Genomic DNA, 23,826 nt, shown 5'->3' with positions numbered 1-23,826 from the left:
TCAAAGGTCAGATAAATTATTCGATGCAGCACAATATAGGAAGTATAATGCAAAGTTGCAGTAATGGTGCAGTAAAACATTAAAACAACTAATAGGATGTGAAGAGTAAAGTAAAATACTGTAGAAATATAAACCAGTCAGTGAGTACAGCATGCAGTAATGCAGTCTATACACCTTGTTGTTTATGACAAATAAATGGACAGAATACACAGTGATACTATGTACAAGTTGTTGAGTTATTTAGCTAGTGGAGTGACCAGTCATTCATCAAGCTCATGGCCTGCCAGAGGAAACTGTTTCTTGGTCAGTTTTTACATGCCTACCAGACGTTAGTGGTGTAGTGAGGTGTCTGTAGGGTCTCTGATAGTCCTCCTGGTCCTTTCAGGCATCAGGGAGAGAGAAACGTACCTTCAGTGATGAGTATTTTTAGTTGCAATGAAATTGTATACGTGAACATTCCACTTTTCAAAGATGTAACAGGGTGTACTTACTCTACACAAAGTAGTGGACAATGTGCTGGACACATTCCTTATAAAAATCTAGATGTTTGTATCTGGAGTTCTTCAGGTGCATACATTTCAGTGATTACACTGTGGAGTCACCACATGCACACTACTTTTCAAGAAAAAAAAACGCTTCACCCTAGGAAAAGCATGGAGTGGTACACAGCCAGGCTTTAGGAGTTGCTGATGTCGTGATGTCAAACATTTCCTAGAGATGCAGCCGCCTCCACATGTAATAATGAAGTGATGTTCAACGATCCAACCACCCCTCAGTGCCAACAAACTGAATAGGTCTGATAACTCTTCACAAACGGACCAAACAGTTGAGAATAAAAAAAAAACCAACAGCAGTTAAGGTTTTCTGCAGAGTGAACAGCTAATGCTGTGATGACAGTAATAAGACATCAGGTTAAAGATTTGTTTTTATTTATATCTTTTCAGTTTATTACTGTAAAGCAGACATTTTAAAACAGTGGTGTGAAGAGTTGATGAGAGTAAGAGGAAAAGCAGATAGTATCAACTTCAGTGAATAATTCATGATGACTGATCAAGATTCTGTCTTTCTTTCTGAGACATGAAAACAGACGTGTTTTCGTGCTAATGAATATAGTGTTAATCTAAAGATGAGTATAAACATCTAATGACACTTCAATTCTAGCATCATAATAAGCTGATTATAATAATAGCATTACATATAATATAAAACTGTAACTCTAAGCCTAACACAAATTTGTCGATAACCAAATGAACATTTGCTAAAATAAAAAAATAATAATAAAATGCATTGATTCTGTTCTGCATAGTACATTTTCTCCTACTTTATTTGAAAACACACACACACACACACACACACACTCTCTCTCTCTCTCTCTCTCTCTCTCTCTCTCTCTCACACACACACACACACACACCTGCGTTTCTACATTTGTAAAGAAACAGTGCACATCTAATACACATCTAACAAATTTTCGAGATAGTTAGATGTGTATTAGATGTACACTGTTTCTTTACAAATGTAGACATTTGAACATGTAGGCATCTGCTTACTTTCCACAGTCTAGTGTGAGCTCATTTAACATCACAATGACATTTGTAGAGAGAAAGGCCTTTGTAAATTACAAAATATAGAATACAAGTTGAATTTAAGTGTCTTTTCTATGACTCCAAATAATGTACATCTCAGAAAACAGAAACCAAAAGCATTGAAAACAAAATATATGATCAAGGATCAGTTACAGTTGTGAAGTTGAATCTAGAGAACCTGCTACTTTGTGCTGGAAAACATGGAAGACCTTTTAGACCTATGAGAAATGAACTGACCATCATCAAGTGAAAATAGCCTCGGCTATGGCTTAGTTGTTACAGTTTCTGCAAATGAATGGGCCATGTCACCACTCATATGCCAACCACAAGGGACCTGCCGAGTTTGAAAGTTGAAGAAGACAACAAAGATATGATTAAGTGTGTGTGAGTGTGTGAGTGAGAGAGAGAGAGAGAGAGAGAGAGAGAGACAGACAGAAAGACAGACAGACAGACAGACAGAGGTTATAAACAGGTGGTCATCCTGCTCTAAGAGGCGGTGAATTTTCTGAGTGTGATGACGACGAGGGCGAGGAGAACAGAGGCACCGAGGAACACAGCAATGACAATGGCTGTGATGGCACCTGGGCCAAGGACACCTGTAAAACACACACACACACACACACACACACACACGTCTCCTCAGATTCCAGACATATGGGGTCATATTGCTTCGTGATTAGCAGCTAAGAGAGAAGGAAGCTAGAGAAACTCTCCAGCATAATATACAACACCTCTCACCCAGTCCAAAAGACCACCAAAGGGCAATACTGAACTCCACAGGAGACCTTTCTGCAGAGAGGGGTTCTCTAAAACCTAAACGCTGCTCACTCTTAAGTCAGTAATTTATTTGTCCAGTTTGTTTTGTTTTTTTTTTTAATTTCCATTTTCATTTCTAGTTACACATATTTCTCCAAGTACATCTCTATTTTATTTTACTTACACAGTTAAATGGGTTATTTATTTCAGTAGTTTAAAGAAAATATTTTATGTACTAGTTATTTCATTACTAGTGTATGTTTCTATCAAATACAGTACATCTTTATAAAATACTATTTACCAAATACAGTACACTGGTTGTTATCATTCATTGTGTTTGTATTGTCTTGAGCTAGCACAATAATTGATCCTCCAGGATCAATAAAGTTTATCTTATCTACTCTTATCTTATCTTAAAGACAAAAAGCTAGTGTAAAACTGAAATGGGATACAACAGAACATGTTTTGAGAAATTACCTACAATACAGTACTATTTCCTATTAAGGGACACTGAAATTCCTGCAAAGTTATAAACTAAACTGGCATATTGATTGGGTGATTATTTATATAGTATATATAGTAAATTTAGTGCTCTCTATAAAAAAAGGTGGTAGGCTATAAAATGTATGTACACTATATTGCCAAAAGTATGTTCCAGATATTCCAGATATAGTCTCCCATTGCTGTTATAATAACCTCCACTCTTCTGGGAAGGCTTTCCACTAGATTTTGGAGTATGGCTGTGGGGATTTGATCATTCAGCCACAAGAGCATTAGTGAAGTTCCAGTGAAGGGCAACTGTAATGCTACAGCATACAAAGACATTCTAGACAATGGTGTGCTTCCAACTTTGTGGCAACCGTTTGGCGAAGAACCACATATGGCTGTGAAGGTATGGTGTTCACAAACACTTGGCCATATAGTGTACATTCAACAATTTATTAGTCTCATTTTTAATAGCTAAAGTTAGAAATAACTTATGGGGCACTTTACAGGAGTAAAGGTTTTGTGCTGTTTGGATCACTATAAATATGATGCTTTTAATGTTTCTAATACAGAGTGTAGGGAGTAAGTGACTAGAGCTTTAAAACTGGATACACCAACCACTTCCTGTGTGAAGAGTGACTGTACCTTCCTCCTCCATCGTCGTGGTGTCCAGGTTGTCAGTGTAATCTATAGCGAAGGTGGGTTGCGTCAGGTCCTGAGTTGGGTCTTTAGTTGTGACCTGGCCTGCATCTGTTCCATCATCTCCGGACTGCGTGCCCTGGTTATCGCTATGTAGCGTGGGAGAAGCCTTATCCACAGTTTCTATGGAATCACAGATTTTGCAGTCAGTTGGCTAGCTGCCTAGCATTATCTCAATTAAACACACACGCACACAAATGGACTGTTCAGGCTCAAAATCAAATAAGTGAAATTGAACATAAATTACATTTTTGATATTAACAGGAAGTAACTGGCAGTGCATTGCTGTTTTTAATTAAATCATTATTTCAAATCTTTTTGTGTCTTGCTCTGTGTTATACCACTATTGAATTCTCTACTTTGATTGATCTGAAGGTTTTGATTTATTTTCTATAACAGCATGGTTTGGACACTAGACTTGGCTGCAAGGCTAATCACAGGTTTAAATTAATGCACTCATTCTAATATGTTATCATTTCTATTGTACTAGAAAGCATGATTGTTAATACACTGAAGTTTTCTCTGAAGAAACATTTATTAAGCATTTTTGGAATGAGTCTCCAGCGTGATTGCTTTGTGGTTTTACAGACACCGAAAGTGTTTAGAACAGGGGGATTTGCAGTTTCATTGTAACATGATGTTCAACAATATTAAAGGGAATTATAAATGGTACGACACGTTATTCCTTAATACATAAAAATAGTTTGCTTTGGAAAATTGCTGTTGTATAAGAGAAATAAATACTCAAGGACATGCTCTTATTGCAAAATAATGAACTTCGGGGTGTTTCTGGCATTGATTATCTTCCTATAACAGAATGCCTCATTGTGTTTTACTCCTTACTTAATTAAGTTGCATAAATGCTCTCCTGTTATCTGTTACCTCTTGGGTCTGTATACATGCCCTAAGTTTATGTTTGGTGGGGTCACCACGTGAAGAAATAATATGTTGCTAAAATAAAATAAAGGAGGATGACTAAGGAAATTATGGTACCCGATTTCAATGTGTTCTGGGTTGAAGGTGTAATGGTGGTATGAGGGAGTGATCAGTGGCCTGAAGTTACTCGTTCATGTGGTATGCCTCAAACTGAAAGGCACACCCTAAAACCATTCCTGAGCATGCATAGTTTTATGTTGAACTCAAGGAGATTTTCTAAAACATCCTGTCAAGTTAATCTGTTACACATACAGACTTCTGCAATTCCTGTCAGGTTAGGTACCATGTTAACTAGTTAGCAACCATTCTCTCAGAAATCCTGTCAGGTTAGCTAGTTGGCTACAATTAACTGTGAAGGTTATGAACATCTAAGAATATGACATAACAATCCTAGAAATGTTAGGTTGGTACATGATAGCATCTAGCAAGAATTTGTCTTCTGAGTATAAACATTAAAATCAAAATGTTAAATGAAATAAAATTGAAAACTATAATAAAAATTAGGAATAACACTAAAATCTGTTTGAGTAACTATATATGAATACACAAACATATTACCATATTACCATCTATGGTCTTAATTTACGGCATGCTTTTATTTCCATAGACACACTCAGTCACAGATCCATATTTCCTTAGACACACTTTCTGTGGTCTGTAGACAGACATTGGCTTAGTGAGTTCTGGGATGTTGAGAATATGATGAACTTGGAATTTAAACTAGACAAGCCTGGAAAAATCTACATCATGGCAATTTTTCCAACCTAACAAGGTTTCTGCTGTAACGTCTTGTTGGCCTGAGCATAAGATGTAGGACGGAAGGTTGTAGGTGGTGGTAAGCGTTAGTCACACATCGCTTTGATCATGCCAGTATAGCAGCTGAAAAATGAAAAAATGAATGAGTGTCTTTGTGGAGAATTAGCATGCAGTTTCACTCGTTATTCTGCCTTCCACTCATCCACTCTCCTTTTTTTCTTCTTCTTCTATGCCCTCACGCCTCTTGCTTGCATTCCTCATGTCATGGCATGGACACACCATGCGACTTTTCACACCTATGCACTAGCCATGGAAACCTGACCCCGGTTCCTGTGGCACTGGTTCCCAGAGTCCTAATACCCTGCAAGGAGAGAGGTGCTGACCTTATCTAATATACATCATAAAGCCAGACTGGAAGATTTTTCTTTTTTTTTTTTTTTTTTTTTTTAGGGCAGAAGACAGGCTTTAGTAGGTTTATACCTTACACACGACTTGTAAATCTATGCATTTAGGCATGGAAGACTGTATAAAGTCAACTAACCTCTTGTTAACTCACATAACTGGGGCCTTCTAAACAAAAACAACCAAGAAAACCTTCAGAATTCACCCATTAAGAAACCTTTGAAAGCAGGCTTGTCTTTCTTCTTGTTGGAAGAAATTTTATTTACCACCTAAATCCACCATCACTTCTGTCACACTTCACTGTAAAACTCCTCTCGTAACATTAAAAATAAAATGATGGTTATGATGCAGAGTAAGTGCGCATGTGCTGATGAGCAGCACACACTTTTTTGTATGTTTACTTGTGCTGATGAAGCGTCTCTTGTTGTTGGAGCACCGTCAATGCTCCCCTTCACACTGGACCACAAAAGGGCACTTGTATGAACTGGAGAAGCAGCGAGTAACGGCCCCAAAACATGGTGTGTGTACTGAAGGCTACACAAACTCATTTATTAGGCCACATATGGAAAAGCTAGCAGTTTGTGGCTTTGGTTGCGATTGCACATTTTCAGTAAATGTAAGCTGTGTATCAATTCAGCAAAAGTTACAGTGTGACAAAGTCACAGAGCATCACCTCAGACATATTTATATCACAGTCATCTAAATATCTCAATCCAAAACACGTAAAAATGTAAACTAACCTAGACATCGAGTAGCCTAGAACCTAGCCTAGCGTTGTAGCACACTACCTTTCTAACTGAAGTAATCTGAGTGTTCTGTTATTTAGAGGATGCCCAACTGAAGTCCAAGCACAAACTGAGAATCAAAGATAAACATCCAAAACTGAAGCAGATTTATCTTGAAAGGTGTTGATGGCAAAACCATTATGATCTACAACAGCTTTGCCTAAAAGCCTGCTAACACTACAGTGCTAATCACATCCCTCACAGATCTCATAACATAGCAGCTAAAATTAATTTATACAAACAGTGTTTCTATAAACAACATTCTCCATTTTAGCTATCACTAATAACAGTGCTGCAGAGATCGCTAACCTCTAAGAGCTTATAATCAGGAACCAGCACCACTGTAGCTGTGCTCTGGAACCTTGTTCACTCCATGTAAGCTGATTTAAAACACAGAGAAACGTGTAATTTAATATTTATTAAAATATTACAAGATTAGAATGTTTAATATACAGTAATTATGGACCTTTGGTGGATAACCTCACTTGGATACTGTAGCACCTAAGAACTGCTGCTGTAATCATAAAGACTGTCCTGTGCTCTTCCCAGGACAATATTCATAATATGCTCATATGAACATCCTTTCAACACACTCTATTGTTTGAATTTACAGTATAATTATTGTAAAAGAGCAATGATTTATACTCTCACGATCCAGTATCACCCAGAAGAGGATGGGTTTTTGCATCTGGCTCCTCTCAAGGTTTCTTCTGATAATTAACACCTAAATGACACTATGCTTGATTGTTTTTAACTCAGCTAGCAGAGGGTCTGAGGTCTACTAAGCTGAAAATAAATAAAGTTACAAAGGTACAAGCCTAAATACAAACAACATTTTCATACACTACAAAACATTACACTTTTGAACTACGTATGACAAACTCACCGAGAGTGATCAACCTCCAATTTGTTTTCTGATTGATACAATTGACAGATACAATTACTGCATATATAATAACATTTTCACCTGTATATTTTATGAGGTAAGGCAAAATGAGAACTGTCATTAAAATTGATAAATTACAATAAAGAAAACTGCACATTACTTTTTGCATACTAATTTTGATTGGCTGCTTATTAGATCAAGCAAGGTCTTATGCAATACTAGGAAGATGCACATAGCATACTTTAGCATTAATTTGAAGTGAGACCATATAGCAGTTAGTAGCTATCTAGTTAGTTACAACACATTGTTTTCAAAACACTGTTAGCGTTGGGATTTTAATATAACACTTATGCCTGCTGAATAATCAAATCATCTTTAATACTCATTACTACTGTAGTTCTGTGAATCTTCTGTAATGATTTGCATGAACAGCTAAATGAAGTAGGTTTCACAATACCAGTGTGTTTGGTTGAGTTCAGGTTAACTGAAGTTAGCCAGACATTCAGGCAAATACACATTTGGAATTCTTCTGGCCTGGGAAAAAAAACCAACATTCTAACTGCACATGGATATGTACATTATACATCTATTTTATAAAGGGAGAGGTCTGGGCACACAGAAGGAGTGTAGAAAGAGTGCAGGTTTCCAGAATATGGCATGCTGGAATGTAGAGTGAACTTCAGGCAGTTCACTTCATGCAGGAATGAAGAGTGTTTTCACCACAGACGAGAGAGACTTCTATCTAGTACACAGCATTGGGCGCGGTCACAACAGGTTTCATAAGTAAAAGTCTATATGATATACCGAGTCTGTCTGTATAAAAATACATGAGGATTCCACATGACACTAGCTTGTTCATTGTAGTGAATGAATGTACTTGTAGGTGGGTCATCAAATATCTACGCCATTTATACACACACGCCATGTTAAGGAGCAAATTTAAGTTCACTACTTCATAATTTAGAGTTCATAGCTGTTTCTTGGTCAGCTGTGTATTGCTGGATCTGTAATTCAGAGCTAACAAAAGGTTAAGATATGAAATAAACAGCCAAAAATGTGTCAGTTGTTTGATCCTTTTCTAAGAAACATGAATGCAATAGTGAAATGAGCAAACAATTGGTAAATCAGAGAAGAGTAATGTAGGGGATGACCAAAGAACCTTCAATATTAAAATAAATCCGTCTGAACAAAATAGGAATATGGAATGTCAAAACCAAGAAAACAGCTGCATGATCTGAGAGTTTATCATAAAATCAAAATCTCAGGTATCAAGAACCAAAACTTCACCTATTGCTGGCCATAAAGTGAATATCAAGGGTGACAAAGAATTTGTAAAGCATGTAAAGAACATGAATTTATTCAAGTGTTCAATTACAATTATTGGTCCCTTCAAATGACATGATTATGTAAAAGTCCTGAGAGTTCTACATGGTTTACCCAAAACACAACAGCCCTCCAACTGAAAATACTGCTCTGCATTTTCAGCTTGATTAAATATTAGTTATGTTGTAGCTTTTGCCTCCCTCATAACTAGGTGCAAAATCTACTCTCTCAACCCTCCCCCTTTCTTTTCCTGGCTTAAATACTTGATGGCTCTTTTAAAATGATCGGAAATTAAGTTTAATTTATGAGCGCCAACATCGGTTTCTGTCTTTATTGGAAGGCTTTCGGTCATCAGGCGCGGAGGCCTCGCCATGGCTTCCCTCTGACCGAACCGCAGCACCAGCTTTTGAGTTATCGCATTATTTTGCCAAAACTGTTCAGGTCCTGTATGTTTTCTTTCATTGCCAAGTCTCAAATGTTAGATTGGAACAAAGTTTTGAGTTTGAGTGGTTTACTGATATTATTGTATATTTAGATTGTGTTTCATACAGGGTGTAACTCTTAACTTTACCATAAGAATATTCTCTATAGTCTATACTGTCTTTGGGATGGTGTGTGCAGTAATGGTGTTCTGTACTGTTGATTTTTAAAAAAAACAAAAAAAACAAAAAAAGGTCAGAAGAACAGAGTGATTGATAATGGTCAAGTTGCTGTGTCAGTTGATAATGTTTTCATGAAAAGAACCACAGACTTTCATGCTATTTATACATACAAGAAATATATCACTATTAAAAGGGTATTAAAACGGTATTAGTTTTACAGGCCAAAGTGTCGATGTTCTTCATTTAGTAACAAAAGATGACAAAACATTGTTTAAACCTGATCAGGCATCATTTTTTGTTTGTAGCAATGTCAGTTAAAACTATACACCTTCCACAACACGGTGCAAATGTAATGCTTTTTTAGTGTCAAATCACTACAGGGTTTTTTTAGTTATACTACTTTTGGGAATTTTCCACAACTTGACACTCATGCCATACTGCCTATTTGTGTACTTAACCTGTGTACTCTTGTCTTGGTGCATCAGGACTGATGAGTTGCTTTTCCCGAGCATCTAACAAACCCATTCTTTGTCCAATGTAAAGCACTGAGGTGTGAAAGAAATTGCCAATTTACTTAGTGTAATGGCAAGAAACTGCAAAATAATATAGGCCATAAAGTCAATTTACAAAAAGTCCCTGCCTACAACATACAAAATTTTTTGTACAGTTCTTATATATATTTTTCTTCTTTTTTTAATGCTTAACCCTTAGATTCAAAAGACTTCTTCACATTAAAATGCAGAAAATCTCAAGAATTCCTGAAGCTTTAAAATTTTCTCCTGCTGTTTATGAAAACTTGTAATGAATCAGCACCAGTCGTATTTACAAAAAACTGCTGTCAGTAAGGTCCTGTCAAAAAGAAACCACAGAAAATGCCCCACACACTCAGTTAATGAGCTGATTACACATGGATTTGGTGGAATTGCCGCAGCTCATTTTAATGAGAAATTAAAAGAAATGACCTCTCTAGATACCTAGACAGTTTACACAAATTTGAGTGGATCACAACTGAAGACACCCTGGTCTGTCACCAACACTTCAGACATTTCATTTATTTCTGTTTACATTATGCTCAATATGCATAATTCACATTCTATTTAATTACTAACAGCAAGGAAAAGGAACTCCATCGCAAATATGGAAAGAAAGGACATCCTTACCTGTACGTACAAAAGCCACACAGAGTGCAAAAACTGTGAGGAAGAGAAATCTGGACTCCATGCTGAAGCTTCTGTAAAAGGCCATGTTGTCTGTTCACCAAGCGTCTCACCACTAATTCCAGACCAGGGGCTCAATGTCGAAGAGGTAGTGTGAGAGGGTGGAGGAGCAGTAAGGTGAAAAGGTGGAAAAAGGAGGGGTCCGCTTGCCGGACAGAGTGGGCATTGTCAGCATCTCCACCTACAGCCTCATTTTGTGCACATTCTGACAAATTTAACATCCAATCTGTCTTTAGTCAAGTGGTGACACTAGATATTTACAATATTTCACTGTCACAAATTTTGCAGCCTCTTGATAAACATCAAACATTGAATAATATATAGTATAATATAATATAGTATAATATAATATATAAATCTGAGTTTGATTTCAGTTTGTCAAGAACCATTAACATACCCGTTGATCATGATATTGATCTTGCACCCTTTATAAAAATCAGGTTTTACTTTATATCTGTTAATTTTATGGCACAGACCCATCCTGTATGCAAAGGTACTCTTTTTTTTTTTTTTTTTTAATCCCTACAGCTTCAGACCAGCCATGATGTTTACATTGTAGTGCTGTTGTCGTCAAAGTCTTCCGAAACAAGCTACACATCTAATTATAATCAACAAGAAACTTTGAAAGCATAAAACAGTCAGGAGCATCTAAAGAGGTGGCTTTACAGTGATCCTGAATCCTTCAATATAAAGAAGAACAATCATTTACAAAAATAAATTTACCAGTAGTAAAAATTTACCAGTAGTACCAAAAGATTGTAGGTTGTGATAAAAATTAGGATTACTGCATGATTAAACGCTCATTAATAACTTCATCAGACTTCTAGTTTCTACCAAACGTGCAAAAAGACTAATCGTCTAAGCCAGCTAGCACGGAGGTTTTCAAATACGCTGCAGACAGCGACCCCTTTAATTCAATTAACCCCCAGTCCATATTTATTTTAGCAACATAATCAAACTATTCAAATACTTATATATATATAGGCTATTCATTGATGCCATAGAACTTTTTTATTCCTGAACTTTCCACCTACAGAACATTAAACTGACAGCCCAAGTTGATGTTCTTTACAGGCCCACTTGTTTTTGAGGTAGTGAGGAGTGGATTAAACCCATTCAAATCAACTGACCAGAGGGAAACAGGCCAATAATCACACTGATATTTGTGGGTCATGATATTGTTACCATTCTAACAAAATTATGGGAAAAAAATAAGTAAATAAAATAAAAATCACAGGCCTCATATCTTGGACCCCACTTTGAGAACCACTGATCTAGGGCACTTGGTTTTCATGAATAGCAACAGTTTTTGTGAAGGATTACCCTAGTCTGAATTTGAATTAATAAAAATATGACTGCTAATTATGATGTTAAAGTGCTTTTTTTCAGTTGTGCTCAGAAGCAATCACCACTCCAGTAATGTTTTGCTTCAATCTGGGCATTTTCCACAAAGCATGAATAAAAAGAACGTTAAATATTTTATAGTCAAACATAGCATTAGTGGCAGCTTATATGTGCATATAAATTCATGATTTCAGTGACATCACCACCAAATCATCTTTAGGAAGAAAAAACACTGAACAAAGAAAATGAAGTTTGCTTTCCATGCCCCTACAGAGAAACAGAAATCGTGACCATCTCTGTTCAAATACAAAAGTGTCCATAGAGAGAGACAATATGATGTATAACAGCCCACACAAGAGACTGTCTTTATTTCTTTTTCCATATTGCAATAAAAAAGTATGACTCCGTTGGTTCATTGTCTCCATATATTATAATACAGATGCAGAATTGAAAGTTTATTTTTTAAACAGCCTATTATTTTACAAGAAATGGATAACTACTTGGAACTTTCAAACACGTCCTTAAAACAGGACGGCAGTGATTATATGCCCTTAGGTCCTACTTTGTTGTCATCTTCTGCCAACGTATGGCAACGAAGAAGAGAAGAGAGGGAGGAAAAGAAAACAAAGGAAGCAAAATTAATAAATAACAATAACAAGATGGGTATATAGATTATTTTGTCTAAATTTATCTATAACTGCTTTAATGAATTCTTTAAAATAACTAATAAATGATTAATGATTTGGGTATGTGGATTAATTCTTCTTCATAAAGGCATCCAGACAGAGTAATGAAATCTCACATGAAGCTGGAACATGTGGATTCTCATTGCTCTCGAACAATGAAAATTTCCTCATCTATTTGGGCAGCATGTAAGTTTTGGCTCTTTCCATGATGTGAGGGTCAATACAGCAAGTTGCTTCGGTATTTTCATCTAGAGAAAGGAGACATCCACGCCTCCGCTTCCTGGTTTGTACTCAATGTGCAAGAATTGACAATGGGAACAAGGGAAGGTTTTAAAAAAAAAAAAAAAAAAAAAAAAAAAAAAAAAAAGAGAGAAAAGGGAAAAAAAAAAAAAAAAAAAAAAAAAACCAATTAAAAAAACAAACAAACAGTGTAATAGGGTAAAATGGCAGCTGTTGTGAACGGACATAGTCAGTAAGGAGAAGGAGTTTGTCAGCAGGTCTCAAAAGTCCTCCACAGTCTCGATCTCGCCCATGTTTAATCGCTCAGATGACGCGTTGACTGAAAAGCCTGTACAAAGTTAACAGTGAAAATGTGTGTAAGAGGGCTGTAATGCGTCCCTGCATTTTTTTCACCAATTCATGCAAACATTGTAATCCTACTACACCAACACACGGCATCAAGATACTCTTTGACTCACCTAATAGACTGGGATCTGCCCGCACCATTTTCTGCTTCTTTTTCTTCTTCCCAGAGGTGACTGTCTCAAAGCGTGGTTGCTGTTGCTTTGTGGAGTGGTTGGACTGGAAAACTGGCTGAGAAACGGTTTGGTTTACCCCCCACACCGAGTCCTGACAAAACCAATGCACACACAGTTAATGCCACACTGAACTGAATTCGGAAAATTTGTATTATCCCCTATTAGGTAATTACAGTAAAGTCTTAAATTCCTAAAAGCTACAAAGCACAATATATACTGGTTTGGGAAAATCTATGCTTGCTATTACAAAAAAGCAATGGAAACACACTATATGGCCAAAAGTTTGTGGACACCTGACATCACACCCATATGGGCTTTTTGAACATCCCTTTCCAAATAGTCCTCACTTTGCTGTTTTTTTTATAACCTCCACTCTTCCACTAGATTTTGGAACATGGCTGTGTAGATTTGCGTTCATTCAATTAGTGAGGTCAGGCACTCATGTGAGGAGGCTTGGGGTGCAGTCAGCATTCCAGTTCATCCCAAAGGTGTTCAGTGGGGTTGAGGTCAGGGCTCTGTGCAGGACACTCGAGTTCTTCCACACCAACCTTGGCAAACCATGACTTTATGGGCCTTGCTTTGTGCACAGGGGCATTGTGATACTTGAACAGGTTTGGGCCTCTTGGTTCCAGTGAAGGGAAACTATAATGCTACAGCGTACAAAGACATTCTATACAATTGTGTGCTTCCAACTTTGTGGCAACAGTATGAGGAAGACCCATATATGGGTGTGATGGTCAGGTGTCCGCAAACCACATTCACATTCTCTCATCGTCTAATACCGAACTCCTCAATCAGTGCAAATCTTGAGTCATTTGCACAAACCTGCTGATTTTTCGGCTGCTGACTCTGCAAAGGTTTTTGCTGGTTGATGTTCTGTTTGGCACGGCGCTCCAGGAACTGCTTGGCAAAGTCCTTGGCCTGGGGCGTGTCACCCAGATATGCCCGTACATAATCATGCACCTCGTATGGAGAGTCCACCTCCTTCAAGAACGACGCAAATGTCGGGACTGCAGAAACAGAGAGAGGAAAGAAAAAAAAAGAGAGAAACGAATCAGAGGGAGAGGAAAAGAGAGAAAGATAGGGAGACAGAAAGAGACACAGAAAGAGATCATTAAGTTTTATTCAAAAACATAAGCAGGACTTTGAGGACACTGAATTTCCTGATAAAGTAATTTGTAGATGGCAAAGGGCAACCAGGTGACTTGGAAGTACTGTTAAAGGAAATTATTACAATAATCAACTACTCTGTAAAATATTTTTTGCATCATGGAGAGGAGGTAAAATTAATGTCATAAAATGCTTTCATGTTTTCCTTTTCTTCTTTTATTCAGGTTCAGCTATACTATCTCTATCTAAACATTAATTATGCTTTAAATTATAGTGATGACCAGACAATCATAAATCTCACTATGGGAATAGAATTTGATTACTGTGTGTGATTCTGTGCATTTAATAAGTAAAATACCAATCAAACATTTAAGTCACACAACTCGAAACGGACATTTGTCGTAAATATTTTAACCATATGCGCTTACACATTAGACAAATGCACCTCTGGTTAGCAGCTGTATGTATAACACACTCAACAAGCACCCTCCCGTGGTGTTCCTCCTTTCCAGTTACTCTAAGCAAAAATGGCTAAAGCATCAAACTCATGATTTTCCTATCTTCATTTATTTATTTTTATTTTTTTTAACTTAGATTCAGAGGACAGCATGGACTTCTGTTTGTTTAGAATTTAATGCCATGCCAGCTACCATGGCTATTTTCATTGTGAGAAACAGGTTAAATTGTAGCAGATTATAAAAGTTTTTTAAAATTTATCTTTGATAAAGAAATCTGGCCTCACTTCATTAAAAATCTTATCATATGAATCAACCGAATAAAAAAAAAAAAGAAAAAAAAAAAGAGCATCCTAGAGGAGTTGAAAACATCACAGACTATTAAAATATGCCTCAATGATGCATGGATCTTCTGCAGTCGATCTTTAGAGGCACTGGTTGAAGAAGCTACTACGGTCTACAGATCAATTTAGGTGCAAGAACAGAGCTAAGACTCTGGGAGCAGATCATTTACATTTATTCATTTAACAGATTTATTCATTTGGCAGAAGCAATTCGCAACTGATCTGAAAAGATGAAGGTTAAGGGTATTGCTCAAGGACCCAACATGAGCAGCTCCAAAATCTGCACTCACAAACTTTGGATTAGTAACCCAGAAGCCCAACCACTAAACCGCAACCACTGAGCCACCGCTGCCGAGTACTTTCCGACTTAATTTATTCAAAAGGGTTTTGTTTGTCAAAGTAGATTAGATGGATTCACTTACACCTGCATAACCTGGATAAAATGCATTTTACACCTCCCAAAGTGAGTCAAGCAATGAGATTTAAAATTTTTTCAAATTGATCATGGTTGCATTTACACCTGCAGCTTAGCGTGTTCATGCAGGTGGGTGCGAGTACCTCACCGTCAAGGTTGTTGGCAGTGTTAAGTGTGTGTAGCATCTGCTCACACCACTGCATAAAGCCATCCTGAGTTTTATTGGCTCCCTGAAAGAGCTTTAACAGTTTCTCCTCCTCTTCTACCTTCTTACTGGATTTTCCACTGTTACTGTTACTGCAACACAAACCAGAAGAAAGAATATTAGCTACTTAATACATTTAACTTAATACTTAACACCAAAATCTGTGTTGTTTCTCATTATTCAGTACCATTATACTGAAAATGGCCAATTCGGATTATTATAATTGTTCAAACAAGTTAATTAATCTTGCTTGAGAAATGCAGGAAATATCACAGCAGCACATGAGACTAAGTGTTATTTATATATACTGTCTTTATATGACGCAATCTCTAGTCCATTAAAAATGGTAGAAATGAACTTGTTCGCGGGCCACACAGCGTATCGAACAACTGCGACAGTAACGTGCATTGCTTTCGGTTTTAGGTTTCACAAAGCAGGGACAGAAATATTGCGGTCTGCACAGAAGACGATGTATTGTGGTCTGGATGTATGGAGTGAAGAGGCCATTCACATGGAAAAGCTTCACTCACTGGCTTCACCTGAATACTTTACAGATTAGCTTTAACTAATTAACATCCAAGTGGTTTGATTACACGTTATCATGAATAATGAATACTGTGCTTGCTAGAAAATTCCATGTAACCATCATCCTATAACAATAATGTTGATGCCCCGTGTTCATTTTGACAGTTTTAAGATTAAGACTAAGATGCAGAACACACTCCACAGAAGCTCCAACAATCACTGCTTCTTACTTCCAAGCTTTATTTTTCTTCTTAATGTCTCCATGCATATTTAATAATGAGAGGTCATATATGACATGTCTGCTAAAGTTATGACCACATGTGCCATAGGATTGGTCCGGGGAATCATTCGAGCCAATCGTTGAGATTGTCACACCTAATTTGCATACCACTGAGAAAATCTCAATTCCTAACACTAAATGGCAGCAGGGAATTGGAGGTCAGGAAATTAGAGGCTTTGTGTTTTGCAACTGATATAACTAAGACTTTATTAAGCATTCTAAAGTGTATGACTTACTTTGCAGAGAGGTCAAGCCAGTCTGTTTATCTGCACTAGACAGCTGCAGTCTTTACCTGAGGTTAACGTTTCCCTTGTTTTTCTGCGAGTTGTTCTTTTGTGTGGTTGGAGGTGGAGCAGTTTCCTTCACAGCATCATCCCAGAAGCCTAGGTTAGAGTTCTGAGTGTCACCCCAGATGCTGCTGCTGTCTGAGCCCCAGTGACTGGTATTACTCACTGAACCCCATACTGAAGAGGTCAAAGCCTGCAAGCAAACACATTTAGATTGACAAACATAAACCTATTACACAGAAGATTTGAAAACCTACTGCATGATTTATGAGGCACACAGAGATTTTTACTTAAGAGTCTTTTATTTAAAGTCTGAAAGCAGAACAGAAAGGCCAATATTTTTGACACTGCTATACACTTAAGACATTTGAGATGAAAATATGCACATGAGACGATAGAACAGAATTTCATCTCATATTCATTGTTTTTTTTTTTTTTTTTTTTTTTTTTTTTTAGCTCAAACTCAAAACGTCTTCAGGGCACAGCAAAAACAAAAGAACTGACCTTTCAGAGAAGACGAAGAAGTATATGTAAGTCCAATACTCACAACTCTGTTCTGTGTGCGGTTTTGCTGCATAACTACAGCCTGCTGCTGCTCTTTTCTCTGCTTCATCTGCTGAGCCTCCTCCTGTTGAATCTCCAGAAGGGATTTAGTGGCTGCAGGCTGTTTGGCCACACTGCCCCAGCCAGAAAGCTTAGACTGAGGTTGCTGTTGTTGCTGCTGCTGCTGCTGCCTCTGGAGCTCCTGCTGCTGGCGTCGCTGCTACAGGACAATGTTCACGTTGACACGGAGCAGTGGAGGTGATGTAATGACTAAACTAACAAGAGAAGCTGCATTTCATACCTCCTCTCTAGCTAGTCGTTCTCTCTCCTCTTCTAGTTTCTGGATCTCACTGAGAGACAGTGTGTTCTGTGTCTGGGTGAGGGAAGATGTCGAGGCAGACTGCTGTCCCCACTTGGAAGAAGATGGGAGCTGCAAAGAAAAAAGATTCATTAATTCTGACAAATGGACTATCATGATGTATGTATGGATTTAACTGGGTTAGTAAAGCTAACCAAAACCGAGGTCAAATTGCCTTGTTTCTAGTAGCTGTTGATGTATTAGGAGTTCTTCAAAGCATTACAAACAGATTTTAGAGCACAATCTGAATTATTTAAAAATCTTTACAGGACCATGTAACAACAGATAAACAAAAAGAAAAAAATCTACTTTTGCCAAGAATTGATAATAGCCCTAGCAGGGTTCTAGGGTAGGACTAGGACTTGTCCTGACTAGGACAAAGTGCACACAGAAAAACATACATGCACAAATTTACTTATTCATTTAGGCAGTTTTCTAACATTGACTGGAAAATGTATCATTTGTCCTAAAACAAAAAATATATATGAAAATATAGAAATGAAAATGGAGAAAATGCTGAGAGCAAAAAAGAAACAGAACAGAATGCAGTCTGGCTGAATCAAGCTGGTGGCAGTTATTTTTAAGTTTCCTTAATACATGACCAAACCGATAAATAGATATTTGAGATTTCTAATTGCCTTACAGTAATTTTCTTGAAACAACATGTTTTTACAAACCAGAAACTCACAATGACTTTATAAAGCCTGTAGTGCCTGTGCCCTTGACAGAACCTAACAGCAGAAAGTCTTTGACTGTTGGTTGCGTTGTCTGGCCAGCACCTTCCCTTTCAACCGATATGTTGTGATTAAATGTGAGGTGATTCCATGCTTTACTAGTAATGCTGACAGAGCTGAAAGCTGATTGTATGTACTGCTTGTGAAACGCTCCTATGTAAAGGGATTTTCACATTGGAGTCAACAGTCATCCATCCCTAAAGACTTTCAATGCGTGGCTGCACCGCAACATGTGCATAAAGGCTCAAGTGGGCTCAGTGATGAGAAACTATGGCAAGCATGTCTGAGACAGGTTCTTTTGGGGGTTGGGTTTCGCCAACAATTATAAATAATACTAATTTAGAGTAATGGGTACACACAGGTCAAAATCTGGTGTAGCTCAAGTTCAACTCGCATTAAAACAGGACACTGTGCAACCATGCCCTGTACATTTCATCCCTACAAGTTGTCCGAAATAGCAGGACACTTCATCCCTTTCTTATCACCTTCATCTGGGCCAGCTGCTGCTGTTGCTGTTGTTGCTGGAGTCGGCGCAGGGCCTCCTGCTGCTGCTGTCTCTGTCTCTGCAGCTCCTGCTGCCTCTGAGCTTCTTGTTGCCTCTGAGCCTCTTGCTGCCTCTGCAATTCCTGCTGCCTTAAAAGCTCCTTCTGCCTTTGGAGTTCCTGCTGCCTCTGAAGTTCCTGCTGCCGTTGGAGCTCCTGCTGCCTCTGGAGTTCCTGCTCCCTCCTCTTCTGCTCTTCTTGCTGTTGTCGAGCCAATGCTGCTGCCTCCTCCTCTCGCCTCCTCTGAGCCTCCAGTTCCTCCTGTTTCCTCCGTTCCTCTTCCTGAAACACCCACACAATCAAAAAATGAACTGAAAGTAAAACCTATCTCCACTTTCTCTTAAAGGCAATGTTCAAATGTCAATGGACAAGAGAGGTGTTTCAGTAAAACTCTGTATCTTTGACAGCATTTAGATAAGTCATAATGTAGTTTGGAGCAGATGGATTGCTAAGTCCCTCTTGTTACCTCCAGTTTGGCTCACACTGCATGGCAACAGCTACCATTAACACTTGTGGGTGTTTACTGCCAGTCTTTTTCAAGTTGTAATATAAAATAGAAAAAAAGATGTTTAATGGCTACTGTACAAATCTGTACTGTACAAACTGTCGAAATCATGAGACACTGGATTTTTCAACGCATTTCAGTCTAGAGGTTTCGGAGGACAATGGACAACCCATGGTAGGTCCAAAGCAACCACTACTACCAATCTGCATACAACTAAGAAAATCTCAGTTCAAAGCCTGTCTCCCCATTGCCATCAAAAGAATCACAAGCTTCATACATAGAAAATAAATAAATGCCTGTGGCTTTGTTGCATTGCTAGTACAAATGCAAAGTCCTTGTCCTCTAAACTTGTATCCTGAGTCGATTAAATGTAATGATGTCCACTATAATGTGAAATCCACACCCACATGAAAACATGCTAGACTACTCAAGAATGGACAAGCATTGCAAAAAAGGAATTCACTTCCAGCAGCAGTTAATTAAACTTCCAAACCCTGCAAATTAGTGAATCTTGAAAACATGAGCCAATAAAACAAGATGGTGGGCTGTAATCGCTTCTTTTTGAAAGAAGAAACATGGAGGAACTGTATTACGGAGTAATCACAATTCAACACATCTAGAATTTGCTAGAGAATCTGATACACGTGTCCAAGAACCCACAAAGAGGCCATCCACAAATGACCGAACATTAACCTCTTCCTGTAGCCTGCTGGCAAACATGCATCCATGAACCTTTTTTCAAGACTGTATCTTGTACCATTGTACTGCAGCATTCCAAAGTTTGGGTGGAGAGCCAATCATACTGTAACCTTCACTATTCTGAAGCTATCAGATGTGTTGTGAGCTGTAAGTGGTGAGAGACTATACTTCAGTTTAAGCCTGAAATTTCTTGAACTGAAAGTTAAACGTCAACTGTGTGTCTAACATAACGTCAGAGATGTCACCTGTTTACGGAGGAATTCTTCCCTTTGCCTCCTCTCTTCCTCTTCTCTTCTCTTCTCCTCTAGTCTGCGGAGCTCCTCCTCCCGAGCCAGGCGTTCCTCTTCCTCCTTCTGGCGCCGCTGTGATTCCTCCTGCTCCCGTTGCCTCCTTAGTGCCTCCTCCTAACACAAACAGACAGCATGGACATTAATGCCATAAATGATACCTACCACAGCTCATGATACACACACATTTCAAATTTCTAATATCTGACTTTTGCATCTACCTCTTCTGGCCTGCTGCTGGTTTCTTTTGTATAGATTTATTACCAAAAAAAAAAAAAAAAGTAGTTTATTATCTCTGTACATTTTTGCCAGTGGTTGTGGGTTGGCGAATGGTGCTAGATACAGACACAGATGTCACAAAAAAGACTACATGTATGCTTAGACCATTACAAATCATAAAAAGAGTTGTGAGAAATTAAATAAAGCCTAAAATACTATTTCTGATGCAACTAAAAATATTAAAAGCAAAATACAGGTCTGGCTCTGAAGCTGTGTATAATCCCGCAGTCCCAAGCACAAAGCTTGCTGCGTCTTTGTGTAAAGTCCTCATTTCCCTGACCTGTTTCCGTCGAGCCAGCTCCTCTTCCTCCAGACGTTTGCGCTCTTCTTCCTGCTGCGCCCGCAGCACCTCCTCCAGACGCTTCCGCTCCTCCTCTTCTCGTTTGACTCTGAGTTCCAGCTCCAGCTTAATAAGACCAGATGGCAATTACACAAAAAAAGAAGCACCCAAGAGTTCTTGTGTTTAGAGATGCAAATTTCAGGCTGCATTCCATATCTGTATTGCTGAGGCCAAGACAAGGTAACATTTACTTAATTAGCTGTGAGAAAACTGTTCACTATTATGAATCAATACTAGTTACTTATTAACTTATGATCACGCTTCTATACTTTCTTCAGCACATAAAATCTTTGTTATATGCAGAATACCAGGATGGGTTGGCATACCTTAGCAGCTTTAGCCTTCTCCAGTTGCATCTGTTCAATAGATGGTTGAGGTATGGTGTCTATTGGCAGATCCCACACACTTGTGCCTTCCCATGCTAGGGGCAAATGAATATACAGTCAGGTCCATAAATATTTGGACTGTGACAAGTTTCGTACCACCACCACAATGGATTTGAAAGGAAGCAATCAAGATGTGACTAAAGTGTAGACTTTCAGCTTTAATTCAAGGGGTTTAACAAAAATATTGCATTAATCGTTTAGGAATTACAGCCCTGTTTTTTTATTTATTTATTGTTTTTTTTAACATAGTACCTCCATTTTTACAGCCTCAAGTAATTGGACAATTAACATATAAGCAGTTCCGTGGCCAGGTGTGGCCTATTTCCTCATTATTTAATGACAAATTAAGGAGATAAAAGGTCTGGAGTTGAATCCAAGTGTTGAATTTGCATTTGGTAGCTGCTCATGGGAACTCTCACTATGCAGTCCAAAGAGGTGTCGATGCAACTGAAAAAGGCCATCATTAGGCCGAAAAAAACAAAACAGACCTATCAGAGAGATACCACAAACTTTAGGAGTGGCCAAATCAACAATTTGGTACATGCTTAAAAAAGAAGGAATGTATTGGTGAGCTCAGCAACACCAAAAGGCCTGGAAGACCACGGAAGACAACTAAAGTGGATGATCGCAGAATTCTTTCCTTGGTGAAAAAAAAACCCTTCACAACACCTAGCCAAGTCAAGAAAACTCTCTAGGAGGTACGCATATCACTGTCAAAGTCTACAATCAAGAGACGCCTTCATGAATGTAAATACAGATGGTATACCTGAAGATGCAAACCACTGGTAACACTCAGGAACAGAAAGGCCACATTAGACTTGACTTCCCCAAAAAAAAAAAAAAAAAAACCCTTTAAAGAATACCACATAATCTGTCAAATGTGGCGGAGGCAGTGTTATGGCATGGGCATGCATGGCTGCCAATGGAACTGGGTCACTGGTAGTTACTGATGATGCGAGTGCTGATAAAAGTAGCAAGATGAATTCTGAAGCTATACTTTCCGCTCAGATTCAGTTAAATGCTGCAAAACTGATAGGACAGCGTTTCACAGTAGAGATGGATAATGACCCAAAACATACCGCAAAAGCAACTCAAGAGCTTGGAAATGGAATGTTCTTAAATGGCCAAGTCAGTCACCTGACCTCAACCCAAATGAGCATTCTTTTCACTTACTGAAGCCAAAACTGAAGGCAGAAAGACCCACAAACAAGCAGCAACTGAAGGCAGCTGCAGTAAAGGCCTGGCAAAGCATCTCAAGTGAGGAAACTCAGCATTTGGTGATATCCATGGGTTCCAGAGTTCAGGCAGTCATTGATTCATCCAAGTATTAAAAATAATCCTAATATTTATGATTGTTGCTATGATTACGTTTGAGCCTGTGAAAATGGAGGCACAAAAATATTTCTGTTAAACCCCTTGAATTAAAGCTGAAAGTCTACACTTCAATCACATCTTGATTGTTTCATTTCAAATCCACTGTGCCACTATTGTGTACAGAGTGCACAAATATCCACTATAGTACTGGCCTCCAAACCTGCTGTCCTGACATGATCTCTTTGTTAAACATCTAAATTTATGAACAGAGCTCTGCCAATATCATTCAAAATCCAAAGAGTCTGAGTTTTTCAGTAAGACATACTAACATGGCTGTGCTGTCTGTCATTGAATACCCAGCAATGCCAGAATGTTCAAAATGATCATTTTATGAGCAAAGGCTTCACTTGCATGATCTCAGTACTTCTCACCACTGCATGAGAAGCTTTTGAAAATATACTGACAATTTGGTTTCCTCTGCAATAAACGAAGCAGAAACTTGAACTAGTTGGGTTTCCTGTGTTATCACATATTCCCAGTTTAGTTTTCATAATTCGAGACAGTAACAGTAATGAGTAACACAAACACCCCCGTGCATACCACTGGGGAAAGAACTGAGTAAAAATTTTGCATGGATTGCACGCTTCTAATAAAAATTAGGAGCGTTTTCTTACTGCGTAAGTGTTTTAAGACAACCCACATCAACTAGCTTGCAAAAATTATTCAAGCATGTGACATTTACAAGTGGAATCAGGTTCTCAAATCTGTGGTGAGAGCACAGGAAGACAAAACCAGGATGAAGACGAGGTCGTGAAATCTCAGTATGACTCATCAAATGAAACAGGTCACTGAGGTTTCAACCAGCTGCCTCTCCTACACTCACCTCCAGGACAAACAGGTAAAAGACCATATAAACCCATCATGGCCAAAGGAATGACAATATTATCAAATATGACAGTACATGGCAGGTCATACTCCAGTACCTTAGTTACAAAA

The 23,826-nt window shown here is 38.2% G+C and overlaps 2 protein-coding genes across 5 annotated transcripts in view; both read right to left on the bottom strand.

Annotated features, from left to right (window-relative positions):
- Positions 1-907: 907 nt before the first annotated feature.
- snorc (secondary ossification center associated regulator of chondrocyte maturation) lies at positions 908-10,793 on the bottom strand. The gene is made up of 3 exons (XM_026925732.3): positions 10,378-10,793; positions 3,474-3,650; positions 908-2,182 (listed from the first exon to the last, which is right to left on the bottom strand). Exons 1-3 carry the CDS (start codon positions 10,460-10,462, stop codon positions 2,073-2,075), a joined length of 372 nt encoding a protein of 123 aa, XP_026781533.1. The 5' UTR covers positions 10,463-10,793; the 3' UTR covers positions 908-2,072.
- A 1,319-nt stretch (positions 10,794-12,112) lies between these two features.
- The window catches only part of gigyf2 (GRB10 interacting GYF protein 2), a 35,252-nt gene continuing 23,538 nt past the window's right edge, over positions 12,113-23,826 (bottom strand). For 3 of the 4 annotated variants that reach the window (XM_034314761.2, XM_034314760.2, XM_053227463.1), the window contains 11 exons: positions 21,457-21,551; positions 21,071-21,196; positions 20,470-20,628; positions 18,964-19,302; positions 17,688-17,816; positions 17,391-17,606; positions 16,849-17,036; positions 15,695-15,843; positions 14,048-14,232; positions 13,163-13,313; positions 12,113-13,032 (listed from right to left, as the gene is read on the bottom strand). In XM_034314761.2, the coding sequence (XP_034170652.2) occupies positions 12,965-13,032; positions 13,163-13,313; positions 14,048-14,232; positions 15,695-15,843; positions 16,849-17,036; positions 17,391-17,606; positions 17,688-17,816; positions 18,964-19,302; positions 20,470-20,628; positions 21,071-21,196; positions 21,457-21,551 (1,805 nt within the window). In that variant the 3' untranslated portion in view covers positions 12,113-12,964. The remainder of the gene's footprint in view (positions 13,033-13,162; positions 13,314-14,047; positions 14,233-15,694; positions 15,844-16,848; positions 17,037-17,390; positions 17,607-17,687; positions 17,817-18,963; positions 19,303-20,469; positions 20,629-21,070; positions 21,197-21,456; positions 21,552-23,826) is intronic. The other variant, XM_053227462.1, reaches the window with a different exon arrangement.

Source organism: Pangasianodon hypophthalmus, chromosome 21 (genome assembly GCF_027358585.1).
Source record: "Pangasianodon hypophthalmus isolate fPanHyp1 chromosome 21, fPanHyp1.pri, whole genome shotgun sequence".
Lineage (NCBI taxonomy): Eukaryota > Metazoa > Chordata > Actinopteri > Siluriformes > Pangasiidae > Pangasianodon > Pangasianodon hypophthalmus.
The sequence above is the reverse complement of the archived record's forward strand: the minus strand, read 5'-3'. Positions and strand labels throughout refer to the sequence as shown.

Bases quoted from the DNA above. Each gene is read 5' to 3' on its own strand.
- snorc (XM_026925732.3), bottom strand. From the start codon at position 10,462: ATGGCCTTTTACAGAAGCTTCAGCATGGAGTCCAGATTTCTCTTCCTC. The intron at 3,651-10,377 runs GTAAGGATGTCC...GTGATTCCATAG, and splicing joins TGTGGCTTTTGTACGTACAG to AAACTGTGGATAAGGCTTCT. The intron at 2,183-3,473 runs GTACAGTCACTC...TGTGTTTTACAG, and splicing joins CACGACGATGGAGGAGGAAG to GTGTCCTTGGCCCAGGTGCC.